General features: G+C 46.0%; 3 protein-coding genes, 1 long non-coding RNA gene and 4 other non-coding genes across 9 annotated transcripts in view; 5 read left to right on the plus strand and 3 right to left on the minus strand.

Moving 5' to 3' along the window:
- Window positions 1-1,101: 1,101 nt before the first annotated feature.
- Window positions 1,102-9,163, plus strand: kcnj13 (potassium inwardly rectifying channel subfamily J member 13). Of its 2 annotated transcripts, XM_062473014.1 has the most exons (3): window positions 1,102-1,213; window positions 7,615-8,190; window positions 8,563-9,163. In XM_062473014.1, exons 2-3 carry the CDS (start codon window positions 7,680-7,682, stop codon window positions 9,135-9,137), a joined length of 1,086 nt encoding a protein of 361 aa, XP_062328998.1. In that variant the 5' UTR covers window positions 1,102-1,213; window positions 7,615-7,679; the 3' UTR covers window positions 9,138-9,163. The 2 variants fall into 2 exon arrangements, with proteins under 2 accessions (XP_062328998.1, XP_062328997.1); XM_062473013.1 differs by lacking the exon at window positions 1,102-1,213 and having other exon boundaries at window positions 7,524-8,190.
- A 584-nt stretch (window positions 9,164-9,747) lies between these two features.
- LOC134029366 (uncharacterized) lies at window positions 9,748-10,564 on the plus strand. The gene is made up of 2 exons (XR_009931633.1): window positions 9,748-10,024; window positions 10,266-10,564. It is a non-coding gene; the product is annotated as an uncharacterized LOC134029366 (long non-coding RNA).
- Window positions 10,565-16,819: 6,255 nt separating this feature from the next.
- Window positions 16,820-16,891, plus strand: trnap-agg (transfer RNA proline (anticodon AGG)). The gene has a single exon. It is a non-coding gene; the product is annotated as a tRNA-Pro (tRNA).
- Window positions 16,892-16,929: 38 nt separating this feature from the next.
- wdr53 (WD repeat domain 53) overlaps window positions 16,930-23,743 on the plus strand; it is an 81,540-nt gene continuing 74,726 nt past the window's right edge. Inside the window, exon 1 of the mRNA XM_062472708.1 lies at window positions 16,930-16,941. The gene's annotated coding sequence lies outside the window, so the exon portion shown is untranslated. The remainder of the gene's footprint in view (window positions 16,942-23,743) is intronic.
- On the minus strand, window positions 17,182-17,253 carry trnaw-cca (transfer RNA tryptophan (anticodon CCA)). Its single transcript has one exon. It is a non-coding gene; the product is annotated as a tRNA-Trp (tRNA).
- Window positions 18,064-18,135, plus strand: trnap-ugg (transfer RNA proline (anticodon UGG)). The gene has a single exon. It is a non-coding gene; the product is annotated as a tRNA-Pro (tRNA).
- Window positions 18,343-18,416, minus strand: trnai-aau (transfer RNA isoleucine (anticodon AAU)). Its single transcript has one exon. It is a non-coding gene; the product is annotated as a tRNA-Ile (tRNA).
- On the minus strand, window positions 18,464-20,370 carry LOC134028968 (single-pass membrane and coiled-coil domain-containing protein 1-like). The gene is made up of 3 exons (XM_062472898.1): window positions 20,186-20,370; window positions 19,225-19,380; window positions 18,464-19,044 (listed from the first exon to the last, which is right to left on the minus strand). Exons 1-3 carry the CDS (start codon window positions 20,236-20,238, stop codon window positions 18,582-18,584), a joined length of 672 nt encoding a protein of 223 aa, XP_062328882.1. The 5' UTR covers window positions 20,239-20,370; the 3' UTR covers window positions 18,464-18,581.

Here is a 23,743-nt window from a genome sequence, read left to right on the forward strand (position 1 = left end):
ACTAGATAAGAGTTTATCTCCCCAGGAACTGTGTCTCCATCCAGAGTGGTTATCAGAGAAAGCCTTCCTGTCGGCTCAGTGAGTAAAGTTCGCTTGGATGAGTTGGGGTGATAGCATAGCGGAGACTGCAGTTGGCCTTTGACCCTGTGTCATATGGCTGCCCTGTAGCTCAGGCAACAGAAGAGCACTGTGAGGTTTATATATGGAAGGATCACATCTGTGATCACATGACATAGGAAGGATCACATCTGTGATCACATGACATCTGTGATCACATGACATAGCAGCATGGAAGATAACAGCATGACTCTCCTTCAGGACCCTCTCCCCTCTCTCCTATCCTCTCTCCCCCCTCCTCCCTCCTCCTTCTCCCCTCTCCTCTCCTCTCTCCCCCCTCCTCTCTCCTCCTCCTCCTCCTCTCTCCTCTCCCACCTCCTCTCTCCCCCTCCTCCTCTCTCCTCTCCCACCTCCTCTCTCCCCCCTCCTCTCTCCTCCTTCCTCTCTCCTCCCTCCTCCTCTCTCTCCCCCCTCCTCTCTCCTCCCTCCTCCTCCTCCTCTCTCCTCCTCCTCTCCTCTCCTCTCGGGGCTGGACTGCCGGGGGACCCTGGCCCTCTGGCATCACAAACCGTTGACCCTGTGGTGACAGAAAACTGAACTGTGAAAGCGAAGTGTAGGAACTGTGTTGTTCTCCAGAGAAGAGAGGGCGTTGATAGGGAGAGATACAATAGAGACACACACACACACAGACACCCTGTCACCCTCTCTCTCTACATGACCCCCCTCCCTCGCTCCCTCTCTCCATAATCCACACTCATGTACTCTACCAACCACAGGACCAACAAGCGACTCTTTCAATGAACTGTGACAAGGTGTTGTTCTTGGGCCTCTCCAGCCCCCCCTCTCCCACCCCCCCTCTCCCGCCCCCCCTCTCCTGCCCCCCCTCTCCTGCCCCCCCTCTCTCACCCCCCCCTCTCCTGCCTTCCGGGAACACTAATTGGCTACATGCAGAGTAATGTGACCAATCGAATCATCCTCCGGCGGGAGGAGGGTTCAGATTGGGGAGAGCAGAGCGGAGGAGCTCAGTCCGCCCGCCACCCTGAAGAGTTCCTGGGGAGACGACGTCCTGTCCCCTCGCCTCGGGTGTCCTCTGGGTCCCGTCCGCCCCCCGACCAGCGCGAGGGCCCATCCCTGGCCCCTCTGTCTGCGCTCGCCGGTGAGTTTTGTTGTTGATTAGACCAACCTTCAACAAGACAGATGGTTGAGTAACTAAGACTTGGTAACCGCTATGTTGGTAGAATGTGTTTGTGGTATGGCTTGAGAGATTGGAACACTTTTACAAAGCAGAAATGAGTTTCATCTGTCCTTCTCTGGTCGAGGCAAATGAATGAAAATATGTGAGCTGTTTCAGGGAGTTTCGTAGAGAAACCTTGGTGTGTTGGCTTGTTTGATATTTAAACTGGAAGACAGTTACATTCAGTATTTTAATTAGTATCTTGGGTATTTAGATGTAATCAAGAACACTGTAATCTTGTATTAATATATTTAAAGCTTAATGTTTTTATTGTGCCAGAGGCAAAAAATTGACCAAACAACGAATGAATAATTGCAGTTACAAACTCAATGCTAGAGACTTTTTACATGTAAAAAACACTGGAATGGCAAATTTATCACATTCCAATCATTTTTCACATCACGGAAGCTCAAAGCACCGGTGAAACATGCACTACAGGCAAATTCTTCCACCAAACATTCAAATCGTATGAATCTCAATACTGCATTTGAATCTTAATTCTAGCAGGCGGTATTTCCTTGTGTACAATTGCAGTTACACTTCATCGGAATTATGCAAAAGAAAAGCGAAACAACTCGTTCATTGTTAAAGATAAACATTCACCGACAGGCTGGTGAACACGGGACGGTGATGTAACGCTGTATTCACATGCTGCTAGCCAGTGAATACAGTATCACCTCGCTTCAGATGCGCATCACTGAAGAACTTCCTTGTTGGTCATTTTAGGTGGTTCAACAGATGGTGTCATATCAGGTGGTGTCAAACGGACTAGCAAACTTCTCAGCAACTTCCTTGTTATTTGTCTAAATGTTACCGTAGTAGCCTAAATCTCCATGCTTCTCTGTTTTCACCAACAGCACAGGGCCAGTATGGTTTCAACACTTTACGAATGTCCAACGTTGTCTTAAATCTTCTTCATCAATCAAACATTAAACTTGTATAAATATTTCTCGTCTTCCCACATTTACATTTTCTAAAATGTCAGCCTGTTTTTTGAAGAGAAGGCACTTATTTCGCTCCATCTTGATAGAGTCGAAGAAGGATACAAACTTGTCTGAAATAAGGCTTGTGAACTCATGATGTAGTTTGAGTTTGGAGAGGCATCAGAGCGGGCTCCGAAATGTAATCTATAGTAATCTATAGTAATCTATAGTGATCTATAGTAGGGCCGAAAGTGCATCCTCCATTGTCGATGCTCCTCTCTCTTTTTGGTTGTTGTTATGATAGTGTCATATATTATCTACTGCAGAATTTACCTTCTGTTTATGTCTAAGGAGATATAAGCAACCTCAATACTGTCAATATTACAGGGAACAATCTGAATGTCCATTTTGTACGCCTATTATTTTGATTAAATCTTATTTCAATTTTATTGACAAGCTTAAACTTCTGATTCAGTAAAACAGATTCAGTACGTCATTTTTGTAGCTTTTCAGTTACTGCATGGTGAGTTTTACAGCGCAAGTTTGCTGCTGCAACTGCAAATGCAGACTTTACATCTGCACCAGAGAGTATAGAAAAGTATTGATGCATGGTCTTAGACAAAAGAAGCAGAGACATGCTTCATGTCATCATAAAGTCAGACATGCTTCGTGTCGTCAGTAAGGCAAACATGCTTTGTGTCGTCAGTAAGGCAGACATGCTTCGTGTCGTCAGTAAGACAGACATGCTTCGTGTCGTCATAAAGTCAGACATGCTTCGTGTCGTCATAAAGTCAGACATGCTTCGTGTCGTCAGTAAGGCAGACATGCTTCGTGTCGTCAGTAAGACAGACATGCTTCATGTCATCATAAATTCAGACATGCTTCGTGTCGTCAGTAAGGCAGACATGCTTCGTGTCGTCACTAAGGCAGACATGCTTCGTGTCGTCACTAAGACAGACATGCTTCGTGTCGTCAGTAAGGCAGACATGCTTCGTGTCGTCAGTAAGGCAGACATGCTTTGTGTCGTCACTAAGACAAACATGCTTCGTGTCGTCACTAAGACAGACATGCTTCGTGTCGTCAGTAAGACAGACATGCTTCGTGTCGTCAGTAAGACAGACATGCTTCGTGTCGTCAGTAAGGCAGACATGCTTCGTGTCGTCAGTAAGGCAGACATGCTTTATGTCGTCACTAAGACAGACATGCTTCGTGTCGTCACTAAGACAGACATGCTTCGTGTCGTCAGTAAGACAGACATGCTTCGTGTCGTCAGTAAGGCAGACATGCTTCGTGTCGTCAGTAAGGCAGACATGCTTCGTGTCGTCAGTAAGGCAGACATGCTTCGTGTCGTCAGTAAGGCAGACATGCTTTATGTCGTCACTAAGACAGACATGCTTCGTGTCGTCACTAAGACAGACATGCTTCGTGTCGTCAGTAAGACAGACATGCTTCGTGTTGTCAGTAAGGCAGACATGCTTCGTGTCGTCAGTAAGGCAGACATGCTTCGTGTTGTCAGTAAGGCAGACATGCTTTGTGTTGTCAGTAAGGCAGACATGCTTCGTGTCGTCAGTAAGGCAGACATGCTTCGTGTCGTCAGAAAGTCAGACATGCTTCGTGTCGTCAGTCAGACAGACATGCTTCGTGTCGTCATAAAGTCAGACATGCTTCGTGTCGTCAGTAAGGCAGACATGCTTCGTGTCGTCAGTAAGGCAGACATGCTTTGTGTCGTCAGTAAGGCAGACATGCTTCGTGTCGTCAGTAAGACAGACATGCTTCGTGTCGTCACTAAGGCAGACATGCTTCGTGTCGTCAGTAAGGCAGACATGCTTCGTGTCGTCAGTAAGGCAGACATGCTTCGTGTCGTCAGTAAGACAGACATGCTTCGTGTCGTCACTAAGACAGACATGCTTCGTGTCGTCAGTAAGACAGACATGCTTCGTGTCGTCAGTAAGGCAGACATGCTTCGTGTCGTCAGTAAGGCAGACATGCTTCGTGTCGTCAGTAAGACAGACATGCTTCGTGTCGTCAGTAAGGCCTGTGTTTTGCAAAAGTAGAACAAAGGGTCAAACATTTTCCAAGCTGAAGCAACAGCATGGTGTCTGTTCTAATCCTCACCATGTGTCTGGGAGGGGCAATGGCAGGGCGACTGTAGATACACAAACAACATTCTATCACCCATTTCTTCAACACCAGAGAAAGCATTTACAGGTGTCCTTGAAGGATCACTAACTTTCCAGAATGAATAAGCAGTAGACAGCATGTAGACTTCTCAACCACACATCCACAATAAGAAAACATGCTAAAGGTTCATGTTTAAATATAGTCATGTAGCTCACATAAATTATGTCTTCGTACAATCCTATTGCATGCACTGGTTGAATGATATTATTTGTTTAGGACAAGACAGACAAGAATCAGGAAGAATATTAACAAACTCCTGGTGTTACTTTTGCATGGCAGTCATTGGTCTGCTGGAGATGGAGGGGGTGGGGGTTGATAAAGAGGGGGGGTAGAGAGGGAGGGGGGGGTTGATAAAGAGGGGGGGGTAGAGAGGGAGGGGGGGTTGATAAAGAGGGGGGGGTAGAGAGGGAGGGAGGGGTTGATAAAGAGGGGGGGGTAGAGAGGGAGGGGGGTTGATAAAGAGGGGGGGTAGAGAGGGAGGGGGGGTTGATAAAGAGGGGGGGTAGAGAGGGAGGGGGGGTTGATAAAGAGGGGGGGTAGAGAGGGAGGGGGGGGTTGTCTGGACAGTTGGCCCTCCCTCACAGAAACACCACAGGGAACCAAATTGTGATGTATTCATACATTTTATAATGAATGAATGTTAAATGAATGCAAATGCAGTGAATGCAGATGCTGTGAATGTTGTGTGTTTCTGTAAGCAGCCAACTCAACTTCAACTTCCAACTTTATTTATCCTTAAAAAGGAAATTAATGTGCGGCAGGGTTCAGAAACACAGACACAAAACAGCACCGCCAAACTTGTTTGTCCTCCACTGCAGTTCATCAAGACGATCTGTCTGGGACCAGACAGTAGTTTTACTACTGGGACCAGTAGTAAAACCTCTTCCTGTCTCTGTTTGAAATTTGGAATTCGGCCCCACACAGCACACGTGAACAGCCATGTTGTTTTTAGTGTTCTATTTCAGTGGATGTGGGACGAACAGACCTTGTCACTGCTGACAGTTGGGTTACTAATGCCAGCTAACAGTTGGGCTACTGATCTAATGCGGTGGTTAATGATATCTAAACCTCAAACCCATATGCTGCTCATGTGACATGCTACACACACACACTACACACATGCTACACACACACACTACACACATGCTACACACACACACTACACACATGCTACACACACACACTACACACATGCTACACACACACACTACACACATGCCAGCTACACACAGGGAGTCAGATGGCTGAGTGGTGAGGGAGTCGGGCTAGTAATCTGAAAGTTTCCAGTTCGATTCCCAGCCGTGCCAAATGACGTTGTGTCCTTGGGCAAGGCACTTCACCCTACTTGCCTCGGGGGAATGTCCCTGTACTTACTGTATGTCGCTCTGGATAAGAGCGTCTGCTAAATGACTTAATGTAAATGTAAATGTACACACGCTACAAACACGTCAGCCAAACAAATATACACATGCTAGCTACACTCACACTACATCATGCCAGCTACATAGACGCTACACATGCAAACTACACACACTACACACATGCTGCACACACTACACACATGCTGCACACACTACACACATGCTACACACACTACACACATGCTACACACACTACACACACTAGCTACACGCACACACCAGCTACACTCAAGCTGCACACACACACCAGCTACACTCAAGCTACACACACCAGCTACACACCAGCTACACTCAAGCTACACACACCAGCTACACTCAAGCTACACACACACACACACACTAGCTACACTCAAGGTACACACATGCTTCACACACTACACACACGTCAGCTACACGCACACACTAGCTACACTCAAGCTGTACACACACACCAGCTACACTCAAGCTACACACACCAGCTACACACCAGCTACACTCAAGCTACACAAACCAGCTACACTCAAGCTACACACACACACCAGCTACACTCAAGCTACACACACCAGCTACACTCAAGCTACACACACCAGCTACACTCAAGCTACACACACCAGCTACACTCAAGCTACACACACACACCAGCTACACTCAAGCTACACACACACACACACTAGTCTGTCTTTGTTTGCAATGATGAGAACTTTCTCTAATGTTCTCAAATCAGTAGGCTGGAATACCATCATAAACCATGTTTTTAATTTTTTTTAAGATGACCACATTAAATCGGCCCCCCAGTCTGTTAAAGACGCTCTCATGACTGAAGACACCAGCTCTCTTCTGACTATTCTAACCAGCGCTCAGGGCCCCTGCATGACCACATGATCCTGCGGGTCCTCTGGGATTACACGGCTGGAAGACCCATTTGTTCAAGATGGATTTTACAGTTTCATCAAATAATTTGATTGTTTAAGACTTTGTCAATTGTTAATTAATTGTTCATTAGCAAGGTGAGCAGACATTTGCAGTGTTACCCATAAGTCCCAGCACCTGCAGTGTTACCCATGAGTCCCAGCACCTGCAGTGTTACCCATGAGTCCCAGCACCTGCAGTGTTACCCATAAGTCCCAGCACCTGCAGTGTTACCCATGAGTCCCAGCACCTGCAGTGTTACCCATGAGTCCCAGCACCTGCAGTGTTACCCATGAGTCCCAGCACCTGCAGTGTTACCCATAAGTCCCAGCACCTGCAGTGTTACCCATGAGTCCCAGCACCTGCAGTGTTGTGGCGCGTGGCTCACACATTCTTAGAGGCACTTTCTTTCCTTGTTATTTATTTTATTTTAAATATGATCACACACAACCTGCTCAGGACTCGGGGCCCTTCTCCCTGGGGTTCTGCCATGGTCCTCCAGGGACGCCCACCCGTGCAGACACAGAGATGTGTAACCGATGTTACGTTACGCACAAGTACTGTCATTCATTTTTGCGTACCACTCGGATGAAAGAGATCCAGCCAGTTTAGTGTGCAATTAGAGTAAGTAGTAAGAGCTCCGTTCCCCACAGAGAAGAGATGCATTCCTGCCCTGCAGGGCGCTGGTCCCACAGCCTACCCCCCCGCCGGCCTCCTCTCTAATCACCAGCAACAATATTGACACAGAAACAGAGACTGTGTTCAGCTGCATGGTTATTTCTGTCACTGTTCCTCATAACTTTACAAGACGAACGACGCAGAGCTGGGTGATCGATCGCATGATTCCCGTCTCCGAGCGTTCGTACTGACACACACACGGCGGTACTTATGACTTGTGTTTTCTGGGCAGATCTCCTCGTCACCCCCGACGTGTCGCCTCGGAAACCCTGTGCCCCCTCTTCGCCTCCTGTCACCATGACAACCAGACCAAACAGCAGCAACCACGGCCCGGACGCCAAGGCTCAGTCCTCGCCTCTGTTGTCCCCGACGACCTGCCAGCGCCTGGTCACCAAGGACGGACGGTGTAACCTGCGCCCCCCCGCGCCCCTCCCCAGGCCCTGGGCCTCTGCCTGCCTGCTGGCCCTGCAGGATCTGTGGGGCTCCCTGCTCAGCCTGCGCTGGCGCTGGGTCCTGCTGGCCTTCTGTACCTCCTTCCTGGCCCACTGGCTGCTGTTCGCCTGCTTGTGGTACCTGCTGGCTCACCTGAACGGAGACCTGGAGGTGGCGGACCACGACGCTCCGCCCGAGGGCCATGTAGTGTGTGTCAAACACATCACCTCCTTCACAGCAGCCTTCTCCTTCTCGCTGGAGACACAGTTAACCATCGGTTACGGGACCATGTTTCCCAGTGGAGACTGTCCCAGCGCCATCGTGCTACTGGCCGTGCAGATGCTGCTGGGACTCATGCTGGAGGCCTTCATCACAGGTGGGGAACAGGAGGGTCCAGCCTCCAACCCTATGAGGGTTTTCACTGTAGGAAATGGGAAAGGGTTCATTTTTAGAGGTTAATGGTTAATATTCAAATATTGGGAAATGGTAAAATATTTTATATTAATTTAATGTTAAATGCTTATCAGAAAGATACAGATGAGTGAGTTATTGTTATTTATGACACTGAATCCAAAGCTGAAAGTGATGATCTATAATCATCTGAGAAGAATCATCGGAGAAGAGAGAAAAAAAAACATGTTCTTGTAGCCTGTAGAAATCCTGTCATTCACTTATCTTCCTCCTCTCCACCCTCCTCCTCCTCTCCACCCTCCTCCTCCCACCCTTCTCCACCATCTCCTACCTCCAGGCGCCTTCGTAGCGAAGATCGCCCGCCCCCAGAAGCGGGCAGGTGCTATCCAGTTCAGCCCTCAGGCCGTGGTGGGACAGCACCTGGGCCAGCCCTGCCTCATGTTCCGCGCCGCCAACCTGCTGCGGCGCCCCCTGGTGCAGGTGAAGGTGAGTGCCGTGCTGTACGAGGAGCGCGACGGCCAGGCCCTGCACCAGACAGCACTAGACTTCCATCTGGACCATCTGGGCTCGCAGCCCTGCCCCTTCTTCATCTTCCCCCTCACCTTCTACCACCTCCTGGAGCGCCCCAGCCCACTGTACCCCGCCCTGCGCCAGGGCCGCGCTGGACACTTCGAGCTGGTGGTCTTCCTCTCTGCGTCCCAGGAGGGCACCGGGGACACCTGCCAGAAGAGGACGTCGTATCTGCGGCAGGAGATCCAGCTGGAGCGCTGCTTTGTGCCGGCTGCAGGGCTGGACCGTCTGGGCAGGTACAAGGTGAGCACTCAGCACTTTGACACCACCCACTCTAAAGAGGCCCTGGATAAGGAGTGTGTGGTGCAGATCAACGGGGATGGGAATGACAGGATGGAGTAGGGGGGGTAGGGGCAGAGGGAGGGGTAGAGGGGGGGGAAATAGAGATGGGGTAGAGGTAGGGAGGCTAGGATGTGGAGTGAGGAGGGGGGGTTGGAGGGGTGGGGAGGTGAGGTTGTGGGGGGTAGTGGAGGGGAGGTTGGGTGTGGTGGGTGGTAGTGTAGGTGGGGTGGGGGTAGTGGAGGTGGGGAGCCACCTTGACTCAATCCACATCGTGGGGCATTTACCCTGGAGCATTTACCCTGGGGTATTTACCCTGGAGCGTTTACCCTGGGGTGTTTACCCTGGGGTGTTTACCCTGGGGTGTTTACCCTGGAGCATTTACCCTGGGGTGTTTACCCTGGGGTATTTACCCTGGGGTGTTTACCCTGGGGTGTTTACCCTGGGGTATTTACCCTGGGGTGTTTACCCTGGGGTGTAAGGGACCAGCCCTGCTCTGATCACCACTAGGACTCATCTCTACCTGAGATGGATTCAGAGGGTGAGGCCTCCTTCCACCAGCGCAGAGCTGCTAAGTCCTGTAGACCAGCTGCACCCTGGTGTCTCCTGTCACCCTGATTCAGACATCTGCTGCACTAGGACCTGGTGTCTCCTGTCACCCTGATTCTGTAGACCAGCTGCACTAGGACCTGGTGTCTCCTGTCACCCTGATTCAGACATCAGCTGCACATGCTAGATAGTCAATACTGCAGAAGGAGAACAATCACCACTTCATCTCTGTTGATTAATTGATTGATTAATTGATTGATTTATAAATGATTGATTGAATAGAACATTGCCATGATTGTGAGTTAGCTGTTTTTTTGTATTGAATTTTTTGTAAGTAATCTAAAATCAGTATTTATATCCACAAATGATTAGTTTAAGATCACTTGACCGTTTTAACCCTTGTGTTATCTTCGGGTCATTCTGACCCATCAGTCATTGTGACCCACCATCGTATTGCGACAACTTTACCGCATACAAAAACAAAGTGAACCGTTGGGCTGTCTCAGACCCCCCACATTGCGAAGGTTAAAAGAAAATTATTTTTATCTGTTTTTGTATTGGGTAAAATTGGGTAAATACAACGATGGTTCGTTATGAACATTTGGGTCATGTGACCCGAAGGCAGCACGAGGGTTAAATGAGTGAGACACTGCCATGAGGAGAGATCCCTGTAGTGTTGATTATAAAGCTGAGATAGAAGAATGTGATAACACACGTTTTATAGTCATCTTTTGGTATATGTATACTGAATCACTGTTGGATTCAAACGGATTCTAAAAATTGAAAGGGTAAAAACATATGAAAGTTTAAAAATGAGAGACTGAGGAAATAACTTGTTGTCGGACGTGAGATTTTAGAAAGCGAAATCTTGTTGTATCATAATATTACAATGGATTGTACAGTGTACATTATAAGTAATAAAGGATATTTTCTAAACATGTTCTATGAGATGGACATGTTTTTTCTGTTTCAAAAGTTGTTTCTGTTGTGCCACACTGCCCCCTGTCGTTCAGCAGAGGAACTGATGCTGAGACTGGATGTTCCTGGCTTTACTGAGTGTGGCAGCCATGGAAATTCTTAATTTCAGTAAACCAGAGAGGGTACAACTAGGCGATGAAAATAAGGTCACTCCTGTGTAAAAATGGTCATAAACTATATTGTGACGTAATATTCCCCTTCTACTGATATTGTAAAGCATTTACTAGTACTCATATTTCATTTCATTACAGTTTTCTACAATCGCTATGACAGTTTTTTCAATACCTTTAACAAGTTTTCTAAACTCTTAACGCACCAACACACCTACCACACACAATTGGCAAAACTGTTAATTTCATGCTCAAAGTCACACATTGTAAACTAAACTCAAACACTAATTGTCATAACACAAAAATACACTAAACATGACACCATGTCTACCAAACACTAACACACGTTCTCTTTTCACAGGAACATTTAGTCAATCATAGCACAATGTCATAAAAAACACTGACATCATATGGAATTACAGAAACGCATTCATTTATGCAGGTATGTGTCAGGTCTCACAGTATATGGATTATAGATTGTGTTTGCAATGCAGTTTCTTTTGAAGCCTCTCTACATTTTTGTTTTGTTGGGTTTTGTAAATGCATGAATTTTGTTTCTTTTGATGCAGAAATTCAGAACAAAAAATGAATGACCCATCTCAGAGAAGCTTTATAGAATGTACGGTTACTGTATTGAAAAAAAGAAGACAGAAACATAATTGCTGCAGTAAAGGCTTCATTTGCAAGAAATATGCAATATAGCTTCCATTTACAGTATTACACTAGCTCTGGCCCTTCTCTGAGCGCCACCACACATTCTAACTCCTCTCCCTCTCCCTTGCCCCACTCCTCTCCCTTGTCCTGGTACTTGTCTTCCTCTCCCTTGTCCTGGTACTTGTCTTCCTCTCCCTTGTCCTGGTACTTGTCTTCCTCTCCCTCTCCCTTGCCCTTGTCCCACTCCTCTCCCTTGTCCTGGTACTTGTCTTCCTCTTCCTTGTCCTGGTACTTGTCTTCCTCTCCCTTGTCCTGGTACTTGTCTTCCTCTCCCTTGTCCTGGTACTTGTCTTCCTCTCCCTTGTCCTGGTACTTGTCTTCCTCTCCCTTGTCCTGGTACTTGTCTTCCTCTTCCTTGTCCTGGTACTTGTCTTCCTCTCTCTTGTCCTGGTAATTGTCTCCCTCTCCCTCGTGCAGGCATAGTAACTGTATTCCTACTTTCTTTGTGTTGCTCTATATTGTTCTTTTTCCGCACACGATCAGTCCAAAGAGGTCCTCTTTATTTGTACCATATGGTCATGTGATTGAAAGAACCTCAACATCTGAGTGTTTCCTAGTTGGGAATCAGCTGTGATTTACAGTATTTGCATTACTTCAACCAGCTTTTTCTCAGTAGCAATAGAATAAAATACAGGGGATTTATTTGTATTTCAATTCACAATATGAACAGCTGTTCACTTTGACTTTAGCCAATAAGTTAGGTTTTGAACATTTACATTTACATTTAGCATGATGTTATCTGTTCTGACATAATGTGAAAGCATTGGTAAATTAGTCCCTAAAAATCGATTGTTTTGGTCTTGGTTGAGCTTGTGTGTAAAAGAAGTTCAAACAATTTAAATTTGTGTTTACTCTATGCATTTTGTGTCAAAGCAACAAGAAATGTGTTAATTGTATAGCCTACACAGACGGATGTTGTGCTAACTGTGTTAAGAGTTTAGGAAACTTGTTAAAGGTATTGAAAAAAGTGTCATAGCGATTGTAAAAAACTGTAATAAAGAAAGCCCTTTGAAACAAGCTGGTTCAAACAGAGTAGCCACTCAGGGTGTCTGACACTATTTTAGCTGGGATTGGGATTCAAACACCATCTGATTACTGACAATATGCCCCAAAAAACGTAAATAAGTTCACATTTATTTTGGGAAAACTGGCTGAAAACTTTGCTGGAAATACAGGCATTTCAATTGAACTGTTGTCTAAGAAGCAATAGTTCGTTCATATCTCGACTAGGTAGCCAAACGGAAACTTGAAGTGCTGCTCACTATATGGGTTGTCTATAGCCATGTTTCTCAACTGGTGGGTCAAGACCCAAAAGTGGGTTGCGAGCTTGTGTGGAGAGGAACGCGGACGTATGCTTCAGCTCCCTCAAAAAGTTTAACTTTTATTTTGATAAGTTACTGAACTTCCAATGGTGCGCTTTAATTTTGAAAAGTGCGTAGGCTCACACAGTGCCGCCCGCATTCTAGGAAATGATTGAAATATATGAAATTATTTATGAAATTATCAGGGCTCTCAAGTCCCGCATTTCAGCCATTTCTCACGCTGAGAAGTAAGGGATAACTTTTCCCGCTATGTACAATTAATGGACGAGGCGCAGGCATACTGAGATGATAGTTGTCTGGAGTTATACAGCGTCAAAGGCCAATCAGAAAACATCCGAAGGTTAGACCAGTTGACAACCACTGATCTATAGTATCTACTCCAATCGTTGGTAGACCCGGTGCTTTGGACAACTAGCTGCTCAATCAAAGGTAAACTAGAGAGGGTACGATTTCTGGGGAATTATTCCATTGGTTGCTGTAGGTATATGCAGGTAGCAACGCTAGTGCTAAATAACTATTTACCTGGTTGGCTCCATGACACCGGGTAAGTAGGGCTTGTGAGTTGGGATGGGGATCGATACCCGGTTCTGTAAGGACCCGGTTCCAAATTTCTCAAAACCCGAAGATCAATAAGGTCAGAGCTTATCGATACCGCTATCAAGACTAGTTAATATAATGTAACTTATATCTCAAAAGATAAGTCATGTCATTTAAATCAAATCACTGGTGATTTGATTTAATGCTAACCGCCTTTAAACTAAAAGAAGAAGAATTTAATTGGCTCACGCCCTACTTCGCTTCATTTCTAATTTTGTTGCTAGTAGGGATGCCTGGTATCAGGCCTGTTTTATAGGAAAGGTAACCTTAAATGACTTATTTTGTGATCGGGAATATATATATATATATTTTTTTTTTAAGATAAAAAAAATAAAAATAATATTAACTTGACCTTCCAGGGGGGGGCGGGGTGCCCCCCTAATATAATGGTAGGAGACACTGGCTTGGCTACATTTGAATAAAGCCAAAGATAAGGATGAAGCGACGTTGGGTATCAGCTAAAGGTAAAATGCAGTACATTCGACTGTCTTCGAGAAGCAACGGTGCCAACTCCAGCTGCCGGACAATCCTCCTCCTCCACCCAAGGTATGCATGGTGAGCGCAGTCAGCGCACCCCAACTTCGTAGCAAGTATCCATCGTTGACAATAATAAGCCTCAATAATAAGAGCCAGGGCTCTACAGTGCAACTATTTCACTCGCCTATGCCCCTAAAGTTTGATGCATGCGCGAGTTTACGAGCACAGTCAGTGTGTGAGTAAAGACTAGCCTCCCCCGCCCCTGCTGATCATTCAAACCATAGTCACCGGGAGCGTGGCTCTGTGGGCTGCTTAAGCAGCTCGTTAAACAATAACAGAGACAGAACAAAATAGGGATGAGATAAGAAAGCTTTGGGTTTGGTTAGCTGATCATTTAGCTATATCAGGCGCCTTTTGTTGAAACGTGTTAAACTTTTCATAACGTCTTGAACAATGACAGCTTGTCAATGTCACTTTTTGTCAACCAACCAATCACAGTCATTTATACTAGTTACTCATCCAGGTTGTGGATAGTACATCTGTAGTGGACAATTGTAGATTTAGCCAGAGCCAGGATCCATTGTGCCAATATGTGCTCCTTTTATCCAGCCTCCTCCTGAGAGCAACACGTTCCCCTTGTTCTATTTGACATCTGTTTTACTGAAGTTATTGTTATAAATGTTGTTCAGTAATATTGTTTACATGAAGTGTGGCGTGGGTTGTGTGGGTGCTGCTATATGTTTAACATTTGCCAAATTCATTAATTTAGATGGTGGTTAGCTCAAGCTCACCCCAGAAAAGTATCGATAGTGGCATGTTGCCTCAACTTTCAGCTACGGTACTAATGCTGAGAGCTCGCTGATATCGCTGTGACTGTCTGTTTTACTAGAACGGCGTATCTAAGCGTCGTTGCAAACGCGTCGTTTCTGACGTGTGCTAACTAATGATGTGTCGTTCGTGAACGATTTGTTCATTTTGAACGAATCATTAGTATGATTCACGTCTTACTAAACCTAGTCACTCGAAAGTGAATGAGGTAAACAAATCCTTTTTGTTTCCTCTTCTGAGCCTATGCAGGTCACATAAAAAAGTATCCAAAGACTCATACCCGGCAGATGAACGCATTATAATAATGCAGGAATTTATATTCCCCTCCCCCCATATATACATATTATATTTTTATATCAATATATTGGGAGGGACATTTTGAGCAGATTTGAATATTGGGGGGGGGGGGGGTGTCCCCCACAATATATATTGTGATTACGGCCTTGGTTAAACTGCTTTGATTTTACAAGCATTGATTGGGATACGATTATCAATCTAAATGAATGCACTGACTAATAAAGTCAATTGTTAAAACTCAAACTTTAGATTTTACTGGGGCACGTGCCCCAGTAAAAAGGGTCTAACAACGCCCCTGTCCACAGCCTTTTGGTACGTGAGAGCCATTTCTGTCAACAATTTCCTTTGTATTAGTGATGGGCATTCCGGCTCTTTTTCGTGAGCCGGCTCGTATGGCTCAGCTCACTAAAAAGAGCCGGCTCTTTTGGCTCCCGAACGGCTCTTTAAAAAATACATGTTTTAACTATGAATTTGACTATGATAGGTGTGAAAACAATTTGAATTAAATTATTAAATGAAATCATACTCGACCGTAACCACATATCTTTAAAAATGCATTGATTTGTCATGGCTCTCCTCCGAGTTTTGACTACTCTCTGACTGTGTGTGAGTTGGCTCGCCCCTCCCTCATGCAGGATTGACAGGAACAGAATGTGAGGATGATCGTGTGCGCCTTTAAGCCTACAAGTATTTTTTTGTTGTTCTTTTGAATTAGTCAATTATTTTAAATACAATTAAAATTCATTATTTCATAATCATTTAGTTTTTATAGGCTGTATTAATCTATTAAAAATAGAGTCGGCTCTTCAGATATGCGAGCCAGCTCCCGACGTTCACCTTCAAGAGCCGGCTCTTAGAGCCGGATCGTTCGCGAACGCCCGTCACTACTTTGTATCGACTCGCTACTCAAACAATTCTGTCCCTCAGCGCGTCATTCAAATTATCTCCCAACTCACAGTGCTCCGCTAGTCTCTTCAACACAGCCACGTATTGAGCGATATGATACGTTCACCCTCTGCTTGGTTACGTTTATGGAACCGAAATCTCTCTCGCGATCACAATGGGCTTTGAGTAAAATGTGTTTACAATGTGCCTACCATTCCATTATAATCCATAATCCCAAATTTAGCTGATGCAATGAGGCTGCGTAACAGTCTGTATGTCGGTGCCCCCATGACAATGAGAAACACTGCTACTCTTTTTTCATCCTTGATGTCATTCGCTTCCACAAAATGCTCAAATCGTTCTACAGTGGACCATTGTTCTCTCGCTTCGTCAAATGCTTCGACATGTCCGATGATAGCCGCCATGCTAGCCTGTACACTTGATCACCAGACGCCAGTTTGTTAATTGCAGTGGGTACTTTGTTCTCGTCGCCGCTCAGCCCCCTGACTCCTGAATTAGCCTATTGAATTTATCCAAAAACATCACAGTTGTGACGTTAGGCTAGCACTGAGTTCCCTTTGGCCACACAAGGCACTTTTTGCCACAAAAACTTAATTCAAGCCTAAACCGTCAAACGGAACTTTCGCGCGAGTACAGCAACTCAATCGGGACCAAGACGAACATGTAGTGGGGTGGGAAAATAATAATATATATGAGAGAGAACAATGGTTGTGCTCGCCGAAGGCGTGAGCACACCCAATGATATAACACCCTCCGTGAACGATGGGCTTTACTGAAAAACGCATAGCTTACCATTTCTGATTTGGAAAATCGAGTGGGTTGCATACACAGCGTGTATTTAACAAGAACACAAGTCATAGAATATTAAATCAATTAATATAATGCCTCATTAAAACCATTTCACTCCTCATGAATCATTGAGTACGACGACAATTCTTGAAAATGAAATTTCATGTTTAATCAGCATGGCTCGTTGGTCTAGGGGTATGATTCTCGCTTAGGGTGCGAGAGGTCCCGGGTTCAAATCCCGGACGAGCCCTACTTTTATCATGTCATATTGCTGTAACAGGACAGCAAAAAAATTTAAACGTCTTGTTAAATACACACTTTCCAATGTTAAAACTATACAATTACTAAATAATAGCCTATGCAGGTAAAGCAACCACACGGAACTATGATGTTGATGGGAAAGCAGAAGCCAATGTGTCTTGATGGTTAGTCTTCCTTGAGGGTTTAGGTTGGCTGGCATATAATTAAACCAATATGCGTGAAGACGTCTGTGACATTGCAACAAAGGTTGACTTGATGTTGAGAATCAGTCAAAACTATTGACCCCGACGTGATTTGAACACGCAACCTTCTGATCTGGAGTCAGACGCGCTACCGTTGCGCCACGAGGTCCGATTACGATAATCAGAAAAAAGAGTGTCTGAATCTAATGTACAAAGTTTATTATTTAAAGTTCAAGATGGTGTGAAGACAGTTGTTGAGAAGCACTTTTTGTCATATTTGCCAAAGTAAACCTCACATCTTGATAGCAACCAGCACATATTAAGGTTTGACGGTAATATGAAATCAATCCGACATCTGTGGGCGTCTCGTGACTTTAATAAACGCCACAAATCATCAAGACCGTTCAGAGACTAATAATTGGACGCCGGGCTACCTGTCTGTCAACCTACCAACCTGTGCGCAATCTGTAGTTTCTGTAGTTAATTACTATAGTTTTCAACCGGGCTCGGCAAATGTATTCTAAACAACCGAGAAAGAGCAGGCAATAAATTAGGGTGACCAGACGCCCCCCCCCCCCCCCCCCCTAATGTTTATGTTTAAGATATGTTAAAATATGTTAATCGTATGCACCTTCCTGCCACAGTAAATTCCTTTGTTTGTGTGAACTTACTTTGTGAATAAAGCCCTAAATTTGCTTCAGATTGTTACTTTTCCAAGAAGTTTCAACGCAACTTGGCGCACGTTTACGCTAGGCTGGAAACTCGGTTGGAAGCGTGCAACTAGTGCCATCTACTGATCTCAACCGCTTACAGTTTTGGTGGTAATTTAAATTATCTTTCTTCTATGGCTTTTCACAAACAATAATTTACCCCATGAAACGTTGAATCGTTAAGTACAAAACCCTGTGCTATGAGAAACAGAGCATCTCGTGAACATAATTTAAAAGTATAATTCTTTTGAATTCCTTGACTCTAAGGTGGCTCGTTGGTCTAGGGGTATGATTCTCGCTTTGGGTGCGAGAGGTCCCGGGTTCAAATCCCGGACGAGCCCGCTCTTTTAAATCGTGTGATGAAGTTGAGGCTTTTGTGGGTAACGTCCAAGACGGTACAATTAAGGTATAGCGTTGTTATTGAGTTTTTATGTTATAAGATTGTATGTATGATTTAGTTGTAAATGCTGCGGTACGGTAACCTAACAACAGGTTTGAGTTGCATCGTTAAACTGAGCTAAAATCTTACTGATTCAGCGTAAAACTGTTGGCCAGTACGGGGATCGAACCCGCGACCTTGGCGTTATTAGCACCACGCTCTAACCAACTGAGCTAACCGGCCATGTTCACCTGCTGTCAAACTGTGCTTTTTAGATGTGAAAACAGTCGTTTTAAACGTAACGTGTTGATTTTATTTGACTGATATTTTATATTACACGCACATCTACCACAGTTTACTTCATGTTTAAGCACGGTTCTCCACAATCATTTCAAAATGCATCAGTTACTACGGTCTTCCTTCTGCCTGTTTGATCAGCTCTAAAATAGATGGCGTCTGCTTTCCAGATCCTGCTGTCTTGATCACCCCTGCTTGGCCTTTCTCCACCACCTGCACAGCCCTCAGCAAGCTGTCTCTCAGCACTTGGTTCTCCACACACCTCCTAATCATGGACTCCACCGCCCCCTGCTGGCCTGGAGTCCTCCCCACCCTCTCGTACTCACACTGAAACCCCTGTGTCACAAAGAAGCCACAGAGTGCTTTGGCATCTGCCTCCACCAGGCCCAGTTCGCCTAGGGTGGCTCGCCAGGCAACATCCACACGCCGGTTCTTCAGTCTTCGGCGCAGGATGGCGGCCGTGGTGGGCAGGCCGGGGGCCAAGTCTGGTACCCGCTCCTGGACTCGGCTGTGGCAGCGGAGCAGTGTGTCGGACACGTAGCTGAAGAGAAGGCGTACCTCATCTGGAGACAGGCTTGGTGCACAGGACAGAGATCAATAACATTAACAGTAACACTAACCTTTCCACAAATCAAATGTTATTTCCTTCAGCCCCTTCTGACAGCAATGTCACAGACAGCTTCACAGATGCCCACAGCCTGTAACCGACCTAAACCTTCAAAGATTAAGCAAAAAACTCCCCAAACCAGCTCACCTGTCCCGTATGAGTGCTGCCCACGCATGGTCCTGCTGGGCCTGTCTCTGGTCCTGCTGGGCCTGTCTGTGGCGCTGCAGTCGCTCCAGCAGGAGACTCCCCGCCTCGTCCATCTCCTTGAAACGACAGCTGATGTTGTCAAGCCTCCGCTCCAGTCTGGAGGGTTCAGACCGTCACAATCAGTCTTGTCCAGTCACAGAGCCTGTGCTGCTGTTGACATCCCTCTCAGATGTTATCCCCCAGCAACCCTAACGCTAGCCCTAACCCTAACTCCAGCCCATGCATCACCTAACGCTAGCCCTAACCCTAACTCCAGCCCCTGTATCACCTAACGCTAGCCCTAACCCTAACTCCAGCCCATGCATCACCTAACGCTAGCCCTAACCCTAACTCCAGCCCATGCATCACCTAACGCTAGCCCTAACCCTAACTCCAGCCCATGCATCACCTAACGCTAGCCCTAACCCTAACTCCAGCCCATGCATCACCTAACGCTAGCCCTAACCCTAACTCCAGCCCATGCATCACCTAACGCTAGCCCTAACCCTAACTCCAGCCCATGCATCACCTAACGCTAGCCCTAACCCTAACTCCAGCCCATGCATCACCTAACGCTAGCCCTAACCCTAACTCCAGCCCATGCATCACCTAACGCTAGCCCTAACCCTAACTCCAGCCCCTGCATCACCTAACGCTAGCCCTAACCCTAACTCCAGCCCCTGTATCACCTAACCCTAACTCCAGCCCTTGTATCACCTAACGCTAACCCTAACCCCAGCCCCTGTATCACCTAACTCTAACCCTAACTCCAGCCCTTGTATCACCTAACGCTAACCCTAACCCTAACTCCTGCCCCTGTATCACCTAACCCTAACTCTAACTCCAGCCCCTGTATCACCTAACCCTAACCCCAGCCCATGTATCACCTAACCCTAACCCTAACTCCAGCCCCATGCATCACCTGTCCATCGTGCTGCTGAAGCCTCGGTCAGAGCTGCCCTCTTCACCAGACATCTTGGCCCCTTGCACGCACTTCACCCCAACACAACCCTCTAAAAGCACCTCCCAACAGCTGTCACACTCACTAGCTGAAACACACACACTCTCTCACATGCCCAGACACCAACACCCAAACCCTGTCTGCTGAACAGAACTGTGAGGAGAGGGACTGAGACTGAGTGCTATTTTGATCAGTCGCTAAAATAGACAGCGAATGGCAGGGCAGTGTTTGAGCCCGCTGGGGACAGTATGTCACAGCTAGGCCAGTTGGGAAGTGATCCATTCTGCATGGGGGTCACTATAGAGGTTTGGATTTCAGATACTTTTTTTGTTGTAGACTTTTATATTCTGTGTTTCTGAGATATTTATTTTATGAGATAACAGAGATGTTTTTTGGTGGTATTCACAAAGTAGGCTACTTGACCTGATGCAATAATTCTGCTTGTACACTAGGGGGAGTGCTGGTGTATTTGTACACTAGGGAGAATGCTGGTGTATTTGTACACTAGGGAGAGTGCTGGTGTATTTGTACACTAGGGAGAATGCTGGTGTATTTGTACACTAGGGAGAATGCTGGTGTATTTGTACACTAGGGAGAATGCTGGTGTATTTGTACACTAGGGAGAGTGCTGGTGTATTTGTACACTAGGGAGAGTGCTGAGGCCTGGGGGGTATTCGTCGTAGCTCGCTAAGCGGTTTAGCGAGCTAATTTTCAGGCTAAGATACAAAACGCCCCTCTTCTTGGTTCGTGGAAGCAACTTTCGATAAATCACCATAGTAACATATTGTAATAAACCTAGAATGTAGCCAGATCATTTCGGCCAGGAGAATGCGCACAAACAGAAGCTGCACCACGGCCTTGGAAAAGGTTCAGTCTTTATTCAGGGTTTATACAAGTAGTCAAATTCATGCGGCTACTACCAGTTATGCCGGATAGGGACAGACTACTAAAGGCCCCAGAAAGCTTCGATATGCCACCCAACTAACCGACTACCCCCAAGGCCCCGTTAAACTCGGGCAGGTCACACAACACTGCAAACCACCGCAACCAATAGGTTTCCACACACCACCCCCGTAGGGCACCGCACACACTCTCACGGCACTGCAATAGGCACACAAGACGCCAACCTGGTTACACCTGAAGCCACCGCCCCTCGTTCACCCTCCCACCCCGGATCATAAACTGGTACTGCCGTTCGGTTAAAACCACACACACACGCGCACACACACACACACACACAGAAGTAAGGGTTAAAAACTTAACTCGCCCGAGTGACAAGACCCTCCCCCGGGGTCTGAGTTTGGGCACTGGCCGGTAAGGGGAGAGACCGCAGCCACCGATCCAGCGCTCGTAGGTCCCCGCGAGTGACGTCAGCGGGAAACCTCTAGCTGAGAAGCAGCAAATGCACTCCTATTTTCCCCGCCTTAGCTATCAGTCACCCCACTAGCCTATCTTCACCGCCGGCAGCTCTAAACAGCGTGCGAACGGCACCCACCCTGTCTCCTTGAGTGCAGCTCGACGTGAGCAATCTAGCGCCGCTTCCCAGACCGCTCACCTGTTGCTGTCCTGGTCCTTTATCCCTGTTCCCTCGCTGATTATCACTGACCAGGTGTCGCTCATTAATTAACACCCCCAGCTCTTCCCTTAGATCCCTCCCCCCTACAATAATCACGTCAAACCATTACCAACACAACATCATTTCATTACAATATCAATTAGCACTAACCTGCTCCAGAGCAGGCTAACGTAAGTGTAGCTGTATAAGCTTGCCACACCCCCAGAAAATAACATGGCAGATCCCTTTTTTTGAGAGACCCAGTTGACCAAGGAGCTATATTTTAGTTCGATTAGCTTTCCATACCAATAGAGTTCTTCGCGATTGCCAAGATCCTTTATTTCACACGGATGAGTTCTTGTTTGAGCGATATCGATTCAGCCGACATGGACTCATTTATTTGAAAGACCTTCTCGGGCCGTACATTGCAAATATCACACGCCGCAGCAAGCTTTATGCTTTATTATGAGCTTATGCTGCTGTATGTGAATATGTAACGCTATGTTTTACGAAATGTCTTGTCTTATCTGTTGTGCCTGTGCTTTTTATATGTTTCACTGTGGGAGAGTGGGAAACGTCATATCGATTCCTTTTTATGTCTTGACATGTGAAGAAATTGACAATAAAGCTACTACTTGAAACTTTAACTGTGCTTCAGACTGCATAGCCTTGAGTTTTTTTGCGTCAGGTAGGCTATAGGCTACATTTTTATACAGTATAGGCGATGCAGAAAACATTGGCAAAGCCGCAGCATGCGTTGCTGTAAGAAAAGTGTACTTGGCGCTTAACCAGCTGATGAATAAATTCATCATATTCCCTGGCCATGTCCCAGTCAATGACATCAAAGAGGGATTTACACGTATGCCTACATGCATATACACATATATAGTACATGATATAAGCGCAGTAGACTACATATATCCTCATAATTGTCTATGAATTCGTATCAATTAGATACTCTTTGGCCTTGTTTTTATCTAGCCTACTTATTCTGAAAGAGTTGAGATCATTATTTTCGCTAGCAATATCTCATTCGATTATTAATTTCCATTAAGCCTACTGCCAGCAGGCACAATTAAAGAAATGTGATCTGACTGATTGGGGTAATGAGGCACTTAAGATGAGCCTATACATTTCCCCAAAACTTTCGCATTTAGCTTATCGGCAATTTTTTCCCAAGCTGCTTGTCTTGCTCTGGCAGCGGTGGCGGTGTTTGACTTAGCCATGATAATATGCTTATTGTCTAGAGACTCATTATAATAGTTTGCTCGGATGGCGAGAATAGCCTATCACCGCTCTCTCTTTCGTCTTTTCCGCCATCATACCGTTAGAAAATCACGGTTTTGGTGATCGACCTTTCCTGCCTTTTGAAGTAGGACGTGCACGTGCAATTTTCCTGATAAGTTTAGCCTGATTGAAATTAACCACATGATTTGCATGCGGATCAGCCGTTGACGAACCGATATTTGCTGTTCTCACTCATCTCGCTAATGTTAACGGGCTAAAGGGACAATTGATTAACTTAGCTTCAACCCTTACGACGAACGGGGCCTGTTCCATAAAGCGAGTTTACCGAATAAGCCAGACTTATGTCAGTTAGTCGGACTCATTTGTAGTTCATTCGGTTCCATAAAGCTAGCTCAACGTAGTTCGAACTCGGTTACTATGGCAACTTAGGCTGCGAAACTAGTCTGGTCCGGGGCAGGCTAACTGTCAGGCTTAGCGTGATTTGGTGCTTAACCATACCTTCCTGTAACACTGACCCAACGGGAAAACGATGATTTACCACAGATATTCTCATTTTCTTATTCTCATCAGTTCAATATGTTCAACATTGATAGAAAATCAACTTAAATAGCCTACATAGGCTACAACATTTAGCCTAATGCATTAAACGATGATGAACAATGATTTGATACACACCACGTTAAACGTAGCCTAGCCTACAGTAGTTTGTGATTTCA

The sequence above is a fragment of the Osmerus eperlanus genome, chromosome 11, assembly GCF_963692335.1.
Source record: "Osmerus eperlanus chromosome 11, fOsmEpe2.1, whole genome shotgun sequence".
In the NCBI taxonomy this organism is placed as follows: domain Eukaryota; kingdom Metazoa; phylum Chordata; class Actinopteri; order Osmeriformes; family Osmeridae; genus Osmerus; species Osmerus eperlanus.

Excerpts from the sequence above, each read along its gene's own strand:
- kcnj13 (XM_062473013.1), top strand. The coding sequence starts at position 7,593 with ATGACTTGTGTTTTCTGGGCAGATCTCCTCGTCACCCCCGACGTGTCG. Across the intron at positions 8,191-8,562 it reads GCTGGAGGCCTTCATCACAG|GCGCCTTCGTAGCGAAGATC; the intron begins GTGGGGAACAGG and ends TCCTACCTCCAG.
- LOC134028968 (XM_062472898.1), bottom strand. The coding sequence starts at position 20,238 with ATGTCTGGTGAAGAGGGCAGCTCTGACCGAGGCTTCAGCAGCACGATG. Across the intron at positions 19,381-20,185 it reads TTCAGCAGCACGATGGACAG|ACTGGAGCGGAGGCTTGACA; the intron begins GTGATGCATGGG and ends TGAACCCTCCAG. Across the intron at positions 19,045-19,224 it reads GCAGCACTCATACGGGACAG|CCTGTCTCCAGATGAGGTAC; the intron begins GTGAGCTGGTTT and ends CTGTGCACCAAG.